At 43.5% G+C, this 15,656-nt stretch overlaps 2 protein-coding genes across 2 annotated transcripts in view; one reads left to right on the top strand and one right to left on the bottom strand.

Annotated features, from left to right (window-relative positions):
- The window catches only part of fgl2a (fibrinogen-like 2a), a 28,265-nt gene extending 27,492 nt beyond the window's left edge, over nt 1-773 (bottom strand). The window contains exon 1 of the mRNA XM_079494062.1: nt 5-773. Coding sequence (XP_079350188.1) covers nt 5-646 — 642 coding nt within the window. The 5' untranslated portion in view covers nt 647-773. The remainder of the gene's footprint in view (nt 1-4) is intronic.
- Nucleotides 1-15,656, top strand: part of ccdc146 (coiled-coil domain containing 146) — a 163,355-nt gene that overhangs the window by 35,694 nt on the left and 112,005 nt on the right. The gene's annotated exons all lie outside the window — the stretch shown is intronic.

Genomic DNA, 15,656 nt, shown 5'->3' with positions numbered 1-15,656 from the left:
TTACCTGCATCTCCAGCATGCTGCTGGGGTACAGTGGCATCCTCGAAGAGCCTTGCCCCGAGCCTAGTCCGTTCCCTGCGCTCCCAGTAACCATCCCGTCTCCCCGCACCACCACCACCTCCTCTCTGCTGGCCGTGGCAGCCTGCTGCTCCTCCTGCCTCTCCCCTGTGGTGCTGCCGCTCGCGTCCCCCCCTGGGAACGGAACCTGTCCCTCGTCCGCCTGCGGTGCGAAGCCGCCTGCCTCGGCTCCGGCGGCGCCGCGGCTCCCTCCTCCGCCGCGGCCGCGGCACTCCAGGCAGTTGCTCTTCAACTTGTCGACGGTCTCTTTGAGGCTCTGCAGCTCCTTCAGGGTCTTCTCCAGCAGCCTGAACTGCTTGGGCAGCTGGATGGTGAGCGGAGGCAGGGTGAGCTGGTACGGGCACTCGCCGCCCGCCACCTCGCTGCCCGCTCCGGAACCCCCGGCGGTGCCACCGCCACACTGTCCTGACGGCTTCAGCTTCAGGGCGCAACTGGCTCCTTCTGCCGAGTCGGCTCCGTAGCGCGGTCCTTTAGCGTCCCATCTCTGCTGGCCGTTGGCAGAGGGGTCTGGGACCACGGTGGCGGTGAGCAGGAGAGTGGCACAGACGCACAGCCAGACGGTCCTCATTCCTCGCCCGTGATTATGTTGATGATGATGGGGTGCGAGTGACAGGTGCAAGTTTGTAAAGTGCAATTAAGTGTGTGCGCCGCGTAAAGTGCAATTCGAGTGGTTGCGGCAGTGTGCAGGTTTTTAGTCCACGCGTCTGTAGTATTGAAACCAGGAGAAACGTGTGTGTGTGTATAGGAATGTGGAGCGCGTGTTCCGATAACGCAGTCGTTGGGAGTGTGTGTCTATATAGTGTGTGTGTGTGTGTGTGTGTGAGCGCAGTCTGCAGGAGGGAGAGAGAGAGCGCACAGGGAACTGCCTCTGCCTCAGATAGCTGTGTCATTAATATCAGGACAGAGAGCGAGAGCGAGAGATGGTGGGAGGGAGGGAGAGAGGGAGGGAGGGCAGAAGAAAGAGAGAGAGAGAGGAAGAGAGAGAGAGAGAGCTGAGTTACACAGGATAGGAGGGGCAACGCCGTATTGCGTAATACCAATACATTATCAGCAGCAGAGAGAGAGAGAGAGAGAGAGGTTATGGGAGAAAACAGAAAAATTGGAGGATGGGGATGGGGGAGTGGTACTGTAGGTGTTCTGCATACCGTTGTCTGCATGGTTTAGTCCAGCATTACTCAGCCTATTTCCCTTAAGAGCAAAGTGACGCACAGGAGGAATTATTTCTTCCCCTTTTTAGTCTTGTTCTCACACAGGAGGAATTCTTTCTTCCCCTTTTTAGTCTTGTTCTTACACTTTGCTCTTTACACTGTTATGTTATGTTGTTTTGGCCGTGGTCCCATCGCTAACCCTCTGAGTCACATTCCAAGGCGGTTCCGATTCTGAATACGATAACGCCCCACCTGAAAAACAATCTCAAAAAGGCGTTGTTTGTGTTTGTGCCAATCGTGGTCTCTCTCGGGAGGAATTAGGCTCAGGTGCGTGTGTTGCAGCCACATAGAGCTGTGGTCCCCAGGGGGTCCTTGAGGGGTTATCAGGGGGTCCCCCGCAACATTAGCTAATACAACACCAAAGTCCTGACGTCACTTCTCCTACCTCTGGGTCACGGAAGTATTTTTTCTATTGACAATCCCAAAGAGAAATCTTGCGTCACATAAGAACATGTGTTCCAAAAATAAACAAATCAGCCTGCATGGCCATTCTGTCAGGCATGATTTATGATATTGAGTTATTTTTGTATGTTTGTTGATGTTTCATAAAAAGAGAAAAAGAGAAAAGAATCCGCACACACATCTGCTCCAAAAGTTATACTTTATCGACGACGTTTCGAGCCAAGGCTCTTCATCTGGTCAAACTGGAGATATGAGTTATCCACCCATTTAAATAGACACGTCACGTTACCAGTCTGTGGGTGGAACCAACACAACATGGTCATCAAATCATTGATGTTTCATATCCATATAATGAGTTAAATCGCCCGACTCATTTGTCTAAGGTTCACCTAGATCAGCGGTGGGCAACTTTGACGATGGAGAGGGCCACTATATTTCCACACTCACTCCCTAGGGCCATATATTACTGTCATAGCAAAAATAGCCCATCTACAAGCTGCGACGCGTTTTGAGCTTGTAGATCGGCTATTTTTGCTATATTCGAATTGGAATCTTGAATAATTTTTTTCTCTTTTTGAATTGGAATCCTGAAAAATACTTGTGTTGAGCAATGAGCCACTAATTTAGACTGAAGTAATTAAAGCAGGTCATGTTTGCATGTTGTGCAATTGTAACAGCTGAAATCAATAATATATCAGTATTCTGATATGTACCTGAGGGCCACATTAAGTGAAGGTGGGGGCCGCATGTGGCCCCCGGGCCGCCAGTTGCCCACCCCTGACCTAGATTTTCGATGAAAATATAACACTGTTACCCAGGGGGATATACTGCAGTGGCCTCTAGCGGTGTAACCACTTTAAACACAGATCGACTATTTTGTAAATAGCTATCTAGCTTAGATCTGTAATTAGAAAATCTGTACTCTGCCACAGGGCTCAAGGCACTATGTGGTCAACATTCAGATATCAGGACTCTGTTTGTGGGCATATTTTTGGCGAAGAGGTTTGGTGTGGATAAGAAAAGAACGCATCAAGTAGGCATACATCGCAACTCTGGTCCATTTTTACTAAGTCTAGAAAGATGGTCTAATATAGCCTGGTAAAAAAAAGAACAGGCTAATAATCCCCCCCCCCCCCCCACATTAGAGCTGCTCAATCCATACAATTTCTTTTGTGGCTTTCGCCTTTATTTTATATATTTTATGGAGGGACAGACAGTAGGCTGACAGGAAATGGGGAGAGAGATGGGGGAAAGACATGCAGTAAAGGCCGTCGGGATCGGGAGTCGAACCCGCGGCACACTGCCAGACTGGATTACCAGCCAAGGTGCCTGGACCACTGAGCCATGGCCCAGGCCATCAAGATTTTTTAAGCCCCTACTTAAAACTCACCTTTTCTCTCTGGCTTTTAACGTTATCTGATTTTAATGTTTACATATTGTTCTTGTTCTTTTTTATATAATTTGCCTTGTTTATTTAGTTAATTTTTTCCTTTGGTCAATTTTGGTTGTGTTAAATGTGGGTCGATTTGATTTGATAAATGAAGTGATATTTAATACATTTCAAATATTCCCAGAGTATTCCGCGGCACCCCCTAGACTGGCGTCATGGCACCCTATAGAGAACCACTGCCTTAACGTTTTGCCAAGATATACCGCAACTTGAAGCGTCATCTGTGAATTCATGACGAGCGCCACTGCGACATAACGTCACCGCACTGGTGATTTAGTGGCACCGTTCCGTGTCTAGGCTGTTTACAGACGACACCAGCAGATTAAAAAGTTAATGAAGTTCTTCTTAATACACACACTTGTTTACTTGCACACTTAATTGACTCAGATATTAATAACAGCTTGTGGTGGCGAGGGTCATTCTTTAATGGTTTTCAGATTAGAATGATTGGAATGTCTCTCATCGTATACTCGCTCCCACAGACACATTATTATTAATGCACGGATCCATTTTCACGGAGTTGGTTTTGATAATAATTAAGCCATGAAAACTATTAAAGCTGTTTGTTTACTCTGCGGTGAGAGGGAACGCCTCTGGCTCTGGCTTGGGTCCAAGCCAGAGATAGAGCTGGGAACGCTGTGGGGGCTTAGCAATGCCGTGAGGAGTATGTATCAGAATATGCCAACTGCATAATATTTTATCCCAAAGTGCCATGTTAGCCTGAGGTGTACTGGGAGTGGATGGTACGTGTGGATAACCTGATTTCTGAGCTTGTATTGGTGCCACACTGTAACTTCAAATTAATTTAACACCGAGAGTGTATACCCATGTAACCACTTTATTAAACAACTCTACTTTCTAAATCATACACCATTTGAAAATCGGATCACATAGATTTCAGGGAGAATTTGGGGTTCTTCCTTGGCCTACTTGGAGAGTTCATGCTAAATTTCGGGCCGATCGGTCAAGCGGTGCCGGAGATTATCGGATTATCTGATTTAATTGGCTGAAGTTTGACACATGACAGCTAGTAGCTGCATACTCTGACCAGCGTTTGTAACTAAATGGTTAGTATTGTGCCCTCTGTTCTGTTTGTGATGACAGTAATCTCTTACAGCATCCCTGTGCTGCTTTCTGTGGAACGTGATCTTTGTGCAAACAGCCTGTCAACAGTAGTAAGTGATAGTGTATGACTCACACACTATCACACACTCACAGGCGTGTATGCACCGCTGCTCTGTGTACACCGCACTCCGACTGACGTCAGTCAGCAGGCATTTTTTTCTACAGAAGAGTAGAAGGGGAAACACATTTTGGGTTTCCTTGGAAAGTGATTTAATCTGGAACACCAAGAAACATAAAACTGAAACTAATAATGAAATAATACAAAATGAAACAAAGCATTGTAATATCTAAACTGAAACTAGCAAACCCATCTAACTACAACTAAATTGAAATTAACAAAAACAAAAGTGAGCTCCTCGGCTCGGACCGCAGATCACCGCCAGGCCGGGTTGCCTACACTTGGCCCGCAAAATTTGGAAGACAGTCATAGCCAATTGGAATGGAATCTGCTAAAGCTGACTGATACTGTACATTTCGGATCACATGACTCCAGAGATAATCTGTATTGATTTGTGGGAGTTGGGACACAATTTGTAGTATAGCAAAATGCGTGTTTTGAAGAAAACGTGAAATGGCAGAGTGAAGCGGGCTGTTATAGTGCCACCATGAGGCCGATTTTAAACACTTGGGGCAGAGGTTCTTCCTTGGCCTAACAATGGGAGTTTGATCGACCCAGTTGTACCAAAAATGAACTGTTCACAGGTGGACGGAATAGTTATTTTGAATAGTTATTAAATAACATAATAACCAATAACGTTGATTTGAACTAAGCCAAATTAAACTAGGTACAGTAGAAAAGGTGAAAGACTTTTTGCAGCCTTCCGAGACTCCGATCCCATTATGGTGTACATTCATACTCACTGTCAACATATAGCCTAATCCCTAATGCACCTTGTAGATTTATATCATTTAAATACGAGCACAAAGATGAGTTACAGTAACTGCACTCACAGAAAGACAGATATCCATATGCTTTCCTGTATGTCAGCCGTGAATTGGACAAATGTTAGTATACGGCTGAGCTGATGAAAACCCTTCTAATGGAGGCAATACAAACACTAAATGGCCTCATTATTCCTGATGCAAAACACAGCCGTAACTCAATTATATTACAGCCTCCCAATTACACCAGAGCCTATAGTGTAAAACATACTGTAGAGGCCGACAGCTTACACAACAATAATCACAATCTGCAGCACTCCCCTCCGTCCTCTGGAAATTCAAACCAGTTGTTTTCAAACCTGGTCATGTCAAGGACCCCCAAAGGAATATGTATTTTAGCCATAGTGAAAATATTTAGTTCTAAGGACCCCCCCATGCAAGATTTGTGTAGTTAGAATATTTAAAGGAGCATTCAGTGATTTGAGTGATTTGGAAATCCACCCAGTCCGCCCCGATAACAAAATGTGCACATGCACGCTCTACAGTGGGGGGGAAGTGCAACAGGCCAACAGCATGTGCACCAAGGCCCGCCCCCACTCGATCATGATTGGAGGAAGGCCCCTCTCATCCTGATTGGATGAAGGCTTTGCCACCCAAAGCCCAAACTGAAACTAGGTTTTTTTGACCCCAGGGGCTCACTGGGGACAGGGAGGAACTCCTTATATGGTCAGCACACTCTATAGTAGGGAGAATTATCCAGAAAAAAAGAAAAAATAAGTGATATTTGAATTAAGTCAAATCACTGAATATACCTTTAAGAAATATATCTATCTATAAATGCACCAAGTCTCTGTCTGTCTGTCTGTCTACGTCTGTCTGTGTGTAATCCACGTAACTCGAGACCCGTTCGCCCCACCGACTTCAAATTCGACACACGCGTTCCACACCACCGCAGGGTGTGCAGTGCCCGGTGTCGAGTCGGTTGTCCAGAACCGTCCCAAAAGGCCTCTGCCTGGGCTCTGTATATGGAGCTGGCCTGTTCTGACCTCACAACACTCCATATTTGGGCATGGCTGACACAGAACTCCATATATAGGAACAAAGGGACACAGAGACACACATACAGAAATCTGACAACATTCTAAAAAGCCTTTGCCCGGGCTCTGGACCGGGCCCCTGCCCAGTGTCCATATATGGAGCTGGCCTGTTCTGACCTCAACAACACTCCATATTTGGACATGGCTGACACAGAACTCCACAAGCTGGCCTGTTCTGACATCCCAACACTCCATATTTGGACATGCCTGACACAGAACTCCACAAGCTGGCCTGTTCTGACATCCCAACACTCCATATTTGGACATGCCTGACACAGAACTCCATAAGCTGGCCTGTTCTGACATCCCAACACTCCATATTTGGACATGCCTGACACAGAACTCCATAAGATGGCCTGTTCTGACATCCCAACACTCCATATTTGGACATGCCTGACACAGAACTCCATAAGCTGGCCTGTTCTGACATCCCAACACTCCATATTTGGACATGGCTGACACAGAACTCCATAAGCTGGCCTGTTCTGACATCCCAACACTCCATATTTGGACATGGCTGACACAGAACTCCATATATAGGAATAAAGGGACACTGAGAGCGGCACCGCCGTAGAGGCCCCACAGGAACTTCTCTAGTACAGGGGTTCTCAACCCGTGGGTCGCGACCCCTCGGGGGGTCGCCAAATTATTTTAGGGGGTCCCCAAATTATTTAAAAATATTTTTTTTTAATTCACGGTTTTTCAAAAATAGCAGACCTACAAGCTCGTCGCGCGCCACTCGGTGGCGCGCTATGAGCTTGTAGATCTGCTATTTTTAAATAGCTAAATTATAACAATGCTTAAAACACCAAAAGGGGTTCCCGCCCAAAATGGTTTAAGGTTATTGTAGCAGTCAATTTATATTGGGGGTCGGGAGGGGGCGGGGCGAGACATTGCCAAAGCATTTCCGGGGGTCCCCGGCCAAAAACGTTGAGAACCCCTGCTCTAGTATACCAATTTGTCAAAATGTTTCTATTTTGTTGTGAGCTTGTAGATCTCAACAAAACCTCCTCAACGACCCCCGTGGCTCCCCAGATGCCACATTGAGAACCGCTGGTCTGGTTTTAACTGGTCTGGTTTTAACATTGCCCTTACAGAAGGAATGAAGAATCTTCATTTATAATCTACGCATAGTCTTCACTAATGCTCATGATGCTCGTTCTGTATCTCATCGGAGGGCCGTGGACACTCCAGAAACCTGTCTACCAGTGACATCATCGTTAGACAGGTTTTTACAAGAAATATTTCACATTTTTGAATATTTATTTTTATTAACACGAGAACAATGGCTTATTTTAACGCATGCTGCTAACTTCCCAGGAATTGAAAGACTGGGGTTTCTATGAGCTTGGATTCCCCATTGATGATGTTACTCGTAGGCGGGTTTCTGAACTGTCCACAGCCCTCCTCTTGAGACCGAGTATACAAAAATGGTGCCATATTATAATGAGCATTACTGAGGACCAGTTATATGAAGATAAGGATTAAAATAGCTATAGTGGTCCTTTAAAGCCCAAACCACACCGGTAGGGACTCCTTGGGACAAAACCGTTTTAAGGTCAACTACACCAATGCAACTCTTTGAGTTGCAATGAGTTGAATTGGTGTGGTTGACCTTAAAGGTTTCATTCGTTTTTCTTTTAGGGTTTATGACCTCAATTACACCCCAAAAACCTGAACCTATGTCCTACTGTGACATCACAGTCAGCAGGAAATTCAGAGCACTTGTTTGAGCCAGAAAACCCCAGACCACAGAAAATCTACTGAATGTTAAAAGTTCAGGTTTTTTGGGTGCAATTGAGCTCAAAAAAAAAAATAAAAAAATGTGACTTTCTTTTTGTTATAATCCCTTTTATAATGATTTTTAACCCTGCATAAGCAAATAATGCTGGACTAAAATGGTGGCACTACAAATCAAAAAGAAACATGAACTAGAAAAAGTGCCCTTCTGGGCACAGGTCTCCACCAGGACGATAGGAGTGTGTGTGTGATGTTTGGCAAAATGTTTAGGAGCAATATAAACGTGTGTGTGTGTGTGTGACGCGGCTTGGCCTGTTGCTGATTTGAAAACTGTCAAGTGGCATTTCTTCCAAAGCCTAGTGGGAATATGCATGCACACTTTCACCACAATCGGACGCTGCGTTGAGTAGTTGTGGCAATTTGTACAAAACGGGTACAAAGCAGGCTACTCCTGAAAAGTTTAGAAGCCAATCGTAACCAATGAGGGTGGATTATGAGAAATCAAACAAACCCGTCTTGATCACATGACTATGAAGAGCATGTGTACCGATTTGCGTGAAATTTGGATACAATCTGAAGGAGTAATATTAGAAAATGTGTTTTACATATGTCGGCCTCCTGGTGGCGCTATAAAGAGCAGATGTGAAAAATTCCAGGCAAAGGTTTTTCCTTGGCCTCTAGGGAGTTGGCATACAAAGTTATCTACAGATCCGTGCAGTTAGAGGTAAAAACACTTTTCGGCCAGTTATAGCGCCACCATGAGGCTGAGTTGAAAATGTTCATGTGGCATTTCTTCCTTGGCCTAGTGGGAATGTGCATGCACAATTTCACGGAAATCACACGATGTGTTCATGATTTGCAGCATTTTGTTTGAAATGAGACGGACGGACGGACGGACGGAGGGACACACACACACACACACACACACGGACAGACGGACGGACGGAGTGCAAATCATACTCTCTCCCCATGCCTTCGGCCTGGTGGAGACAAATATGTGAGCCGGTGTTGGAGATGCCATAATACTTTGCTTCGGATAGGTGGGGAGAAATCTTGCGGGCTAAAGTTTATTTTGATCGATGGTATACTGCGCTATATAGTCTAAATCACATTTATCAGTGCATTTGGCAAAGAATACGTCGCATAGCATATTTTACCATGACGGAATGCATTTCATCCCCAGAAATAAATCAACAGAGAAAAGGGGAAGTATTTACAGTGTTGATATTGCAAACATCCCTCATTACATCTTTCTGGCTGTTTTGGCACTAGTAGCGTATTACGATGAACCTGAAGGTTGATCCCTTTCACATTTTAACATTAATAGCATGCATGGCAGGGTATTGTAATTCTCTCGGGAGCAGACAGCCTTAAAACACTTGTTGGCAGTGGTGAAAAAAGTACTCACATGTTGTACTTAAGTAAATGTCTCAATACTGCAATGTAGAAATACTCTGGTATGGAATTCAACATTTCCTTGAGTAAAAGTACAAAAGTATTGATATAAAAAAGTAGAAAGTACTCATTATCCGAATGTCTAATTTCAAGTTTTCAAATGTATAAACATATGTTGAAAATAGCAGATCTACATGCTCACAATGCGTCGCGAGCTTGTAGATCGTCTATTTTCATATGGACGAAATGCAAATAGGGCTTATGTATGTTTTGTAATAATCAAAATCTACAAAATAACTATAAAGCTGTCAAATAAATAAGTAGAGTAAAAATAGCCTACAATATTTTGGTCTGAGATGTAAAAGTAGGCTATTGGAAATTGGAAAGTACAAATACCTCAAAGTACAAATACCTCAAAATTGTAATTAATTACAGTACTTAAGTAAATGTACTTAGTTACTTTCCACCACTGCTTGTTGGTGCAGACAGTTATTTTTTTGGCTGATCTGTTTACAAATCACTAATAACGTTTGACCGCCAGGATTAATTAATCTATCTATCGCGCATTGCCAATGTTTTACCGCGCACAACCCTTATTTTGAAGAGCCAAATATCGATAACCGGACGTTACAATGACAAAATGCTGTGTGTGGTGTCTTGATCGGTTGTTGTTCTCTCGGTCGGTGGTGGAAAAACCCGACCGCGAGTATCACAGCGCCTGCTGTCGGCCGTTGAAAAACCTTGTTTTCACCAGAAACGACATTCATTGCGCCGATTTGGAGATACAGGCCATTGAAAGCAGCCCATAGAGTGCAAGTGGATGCGCGCGCATCTTCAAAATGGCCGCGGCCACTGTCCCACTTTGACTGTTATGCTAACGAGCGGCAGCTAACGATTCGGATCAAAACATGGATTAAAGAATATAAACCCTGGAAAACGTAGCCTACGGTTCTGGCAGGCTAGATGATTAATTTAATCCTATGGTTACTACGGTTCTGGCGGGCTCCGTGATAAAAATGCACGCGTGTGCGTGTGTGTGTGTGTGTGTCTGTGTGTGTTCGTTTTTCCCATGGTGGCAGCCAAGTCGCGGCAGTGCGCATGCGTGAAACCGGTCTAGGATCGTTGAAGAAGGAAAGGCCAACCATATCAATGATAAAGCTTACTGTATATGACGGATCGTTCCGCCAGGAGCAGTTGACAGTTGGATTTTAATTAGCGGAACGTTCCGTCAATGAGCAGTTTTTGTGTTAAAAGTAACGTGTTTGCCTTCCAGCTTCAAACATTTAAAAAATATGTTATTGCTTTAACTGCAATATATCAGGTTAAACTATTTAAACTGAGTTTGGAGTATACAATTGAATTTTAGTGTTCTGCACTCACTGTGTGCATGCGTGCGTGTGTGCGTTCGTGCGTGCGTGCGTGCGTGCGAGGGAGAAACATCTTTGAATGATTGTCTCTATCTCAGTTCAAAGACAGTCCACCACATGTGAGCATCATGCTGCTGCCCCATAACATCCCTGACATACTGTCAACTAAACTGAAGTCATGACTGCAGGAAATGGTCATACATAGACATTTTATCTGCGAGATGCAGCTTGGCGCGGTTTGGACTTCTGTTTTACATTGATGTCTGCTGGCATATCATTGATGATGTCCATGAAAATAGGATGTCTAGAATGTCCAGTATACACGGTTTTTCAGTTCTCAGAAGTCAGAAACCGTTGATCTGTTTGGTCATTCGCCCCCCGAGTTATGCCCCGGAAAATATTACTTCTACTCCACTACATCTCAGATACAAATATATGTACTTTTACTTCACTACTTTATTTGAAAACTATAGTTACTTTGTAGATTTTGATTATTATTACAAAACATACTGTACTGTACATGAACCACTTCAGCCCTATAGGCCCTTTGAAAATAGCCTATCTACACGATGTCACGATGTGACATATTGTTTCGTTTTATGTAAAACATTCGAGTACTTTTTCCACCACTGCCACAAGGTAACAGCACTGTATTTTTCAGCTTATGTTTAAATAATGTGCCAAAAGTTCCATTTCTGTGAGTCGCTATAGAAAATCAGGTGGACAACACAAAGGCGTTAATCCATTACATTCATGGGAGGGCTAACCTACATCATTTTGTCGCCATCGGGCAAAAACCTTGTATCCATTAGTTCAACTTAATATGCTCTTTCGTATAATGCCCTACTTCGTCATACTACAATAGCAACAATAGCCGATCTACAGTACATTAAGCTCACAAATTATACGTATAGCTTGCGAGTTTATGTGGGTGCATACGGATATGCTTATTACAACGATACTACACATAATCCATACATCATGGGCTGACGTGGCAATCAGCTGACCAATTGCCAAGTTATAAGCTCACCTCAGTCTCTGTTCTTCCTCCTCTTTTGTTCCTGGACTGTTGGTAATTTGGTATGTGCCCATTTGCTCCCATGCACCGCCTCCCCAGCACCACCGGTGGGCTCTGTTATTAGTTGTGTTCATCTGTCTCCCTGCTCTTAATGTTTAATGATGGCTGTCTAATAAAATTGTGCCGAGCAGGGAGAAAATGTAGCAGAGCCGAACACCAAGATAAAATATTATATCCGCTTGTATAACTAGTGAACCAATGAAAAGTATTAACAAGAGCTTCTGACTAAATAATAACACATTTAGTTATTTGGAAAGTAACGGTTTTGGACAGGTTTCCACCAGACAGCGAACCATTTACAGCAGAGATATCTCCCTGTCCTGTGGGCTGTTAGTGCAGGCAGGCAGGGCTGTGTACCAACCAGTCACATTACAGGTAATGGAATTAATCTGAAAACATAATCATGGCAGCTACTGTATATTTTCTCCTCGGAGATGAAACAAGTCAGTCAAGAAAAACTGTCCCTGCGTATGCGTGCGTGCGTGCGTGCGTGCGTGCGTGCGTGCGTGCGTGCGTTGTGTTTCTCTGGACTCTGAGTCCATAGAAGTGTATGTATTATAGCCTGCACCTTTTACCCTATAGCTTAGAGGAAGCCTTTAAATCAGTTGGTATTAAAAAAAAAGATCTGTGAATAAATTCCTTGCCAAGAACTTTCTTCACCAATGTGTTTATAAAGGTGTCTAGGAACACATCTCACAAAGACTGAAATTCAGTTTCCCTAGGGGAAATATGTGACAGCTGCTGCAAGTTGGGGTACCATTAATTCTGTTTTAAGTATATAGCATGTGAGGGGTCAAACTAGGGGTCCGGTTTTTCATGATTCTGAATCCATTGTAAGCATTTGTTTTGCACAAAAAACACTCCTTGGCCTAAAAACAGCCATAACCAATTATAACATTATTATAATTTAGAACAAATGTGTAAAATAATTTGTTTTCATTGTGATATGAATCAGAACGTAAAGCCAGGTTAGTTCCATTGACTCAATCCATAACCCGATTGATTGCTAATAAAAACCATGGTGCACGCTTTTTGAGATTTTACATTTCCAGAGATTAAAAAGATCCAGAATAGTTTCTTAGTTTCTTCTCCTCTGTCTGTGCACTTGCCAGACAGTGCATGATTTTGGTCTGCACGCACGCACGCACGCACGCACGCACGCACGCACGCACACAGTACCTGTGTGTGTTCTCTGTCTTTGTCATTACTCTCCCTGATACAACGTCTGACCTCAGATACGCGGCCCGTGTCCACGGAACTCTTTGATGAAAGCGTTTCTATCGCTCATCGGTCCATCTCTCCCCCACCTGCACGTAAAGATAACCTAGCACCTGTCCGCATGCTCTATCACTGATACACAATGCACAACATTACCTCGAACATCAAGGCAAAGCAAAGGCAAGGACAGTTTATTTTGCGTTACATAGAAGCCAAGGACACCTTAATTGAAAGAGAGAGAAAGAGACAAAGCACTGCATGTTGCATGTATCTGCTGTCGGGCAGAAACCAGCTAAGTCCAAAATGTTTATTTTTTCAGGAAACAAAACAAAGCAAAGCAAAGCAATACTCCCTTATCAAGAACAAAATTAAATTAAATTAAACAAAAATAAAATGATTCACAGGAGGCATGCAGTGATCACCCCATGTGCACAGTGCACACACCCCCCACCACCTCGTACAATTCAGCAGTCAAAGTCTCGAGTCCCATCCCCCTGTTTCACCATCTCTGGCCACCCAGAGCACTGATAATTCCAACAGTTAGTTTTCACTGGGCAATATTGAAGTAAAATAATATATAAAGAACATCCCATGAAAGACACAGCTATAGCGACTTTATATATTGATAGATACTTAGAGGGGGAGAGGGAGTTAGCTGCTTTAGCAGACAGTTTGAGGATCCAATGGAGTTAGCTGGTTTAGTCAGAAGCACCTTTTAATACTTTGTTCATGTTTTAATCAACACACATGCGTAATGTTCAATAACATTGATTCATGAACAAAAAGAAAAATCAGAAAAATGGAGTCAGCTAGTTTCTGCCTAGTTTCTGGGTTTATGTGAACTCAACTGACCCGTGTTCACGGGACACAGAAATGCAAACAGAAAGGTTTAGCTGCGATTTAAAAGAACATAGTTGCAGGCAGCACACCTGCAGTTTTCTGGGAGCATATAGAAACTGAACACTGCATCTCCACATTTCAGTTCTGATTCTGGGGACATAAAGCAGACCTGAACCTGGGAGGTCGGGATGGTTCATGATATCGCACAAGATCAGAAATGTATTTTGGCCATAAACCATTCAGTGCTTTATAAACCTACAGTATCTATTGCCTTCCCTAGGCCAGTGATTCTCAAGTGAGCCCTTTTCATTTCAAGGACCTCCAGTTTGATATGCATTGGACATCAACCCCACTTGATATTGTAGCCGTCTGTTACAGATTCCTCTTATCTCCAAAGGATAAAAAAAGAAAGAAAAAAATAATATATAGCCTATATATATATATATATATATATATATATATATATAAAAGGTAGCAGATCTACAAGTTCTGTGTGCTTTTGTATGACACTGTAGTATGATCAAGTAGTAATTTACGGGGGAAACAAAACCACAAAGTTAAAATATGGAGATGACAGCAACAATATGCTATTTGTGGGGCGCTAGCCCCTCCCATATTCAGCTATTAGTGTAGATTTTCGTCTTACACAAACATTAAATTCCCATTGACAATGAATGGGGAATTTACGTAATTTGTGGACTAGCAAATTGGCTATTTTTGTCCTATACAAACATTAAATTCCCATTGACAATGAATGGAGAATTTACATCATATGTGGACGAGCATAACGACATGTTACGTCATGATGATGTACGATGATAAGAGCACCCCTTACTTCACACGGGTGTGATTTTTAAATATCTTCCAGACCCCAACTGTGAAATCGTCAGTGTTCATTTAACTCTGAGACGCGGTTCCATTTGTACACTCTCGGAGTGACAGAGCCTTAAGGGTCCATCTGGTTCCTATGCTATCAATAATTTAGCTGGGGCCCAGGCGGTGGCGTAACCGTCTGGGCACCCGACTGGTAATCCAGTCGCAGTGTGCCGCGGGTTCGACTCCCGAGCCCGACACGGCCTTTACTGCATGTCTTCCCCCATCTCTCTCCCGTTTCCTGTCAGCCTACTGTCTGTCCCTTCAAAAACCAATAAAAGGCGTAAGCCGCAAAAAAAATATCTTTAAAAAAAATAAAAAATAATTTAGCTGGAATACAAATTAAACACATGCAGTTTTTTATTATTCTCCTTGGACAGCAGTGGTGATGATGGCAGATTCAGCCCTGGTTCAGTAGTCCACCTGATTCACACAGTTCTGTGGACTCATTATACAAGAATTGTCCTATAATTGTTTGTTTGTTTGTTTGTTTTGAAGCAAGTCATGAGTTGCTATAGCAACCATAATATCCCTCCATCTGTTTGGGGAGGGAAAACATCAGGGGAAAAAACAACTTCAGTATGATTTTATTCAAATGGTAACACTTTGCATCCCATGCTTTATAAACATACTTATGATAATATGCTGTATGATATTCATATTACACTGTAAAGCACTCATACATAGGTGCTCATAATGCAATTACCGGGTAAACCGTGGTTTATAATGACACTTTCTATACATCCCATGTTAAGTGTATGCACAATTATAGATATGAATTGCTTTATTATTGGCTCATATTGTGACACTGTGTTTATCCATGGTAAGGTCAAATGCGTGTGGACGCGGCCATCCTTTCAGACGCACGCACGCACGCACGCACGCACGCACGCACGCACGCAC

Source organism: Electrona antarctica (assembly GCF_951216825.1).
Source record: "Electrona antarctica genome assembly, chromosome: 23".
NCBI classification, from domain to species: domain Eukaryota; kingdom Metazoa; phylum Chordata; class Actinopteri; order Myctophiformes; family Myctophidae; genus Electrona; species Electrona antarctica.
Note: the sequence above shows the minus strand (reverse complement) of the source record. Positions and strands in the feature narration are given on the sequence as shown.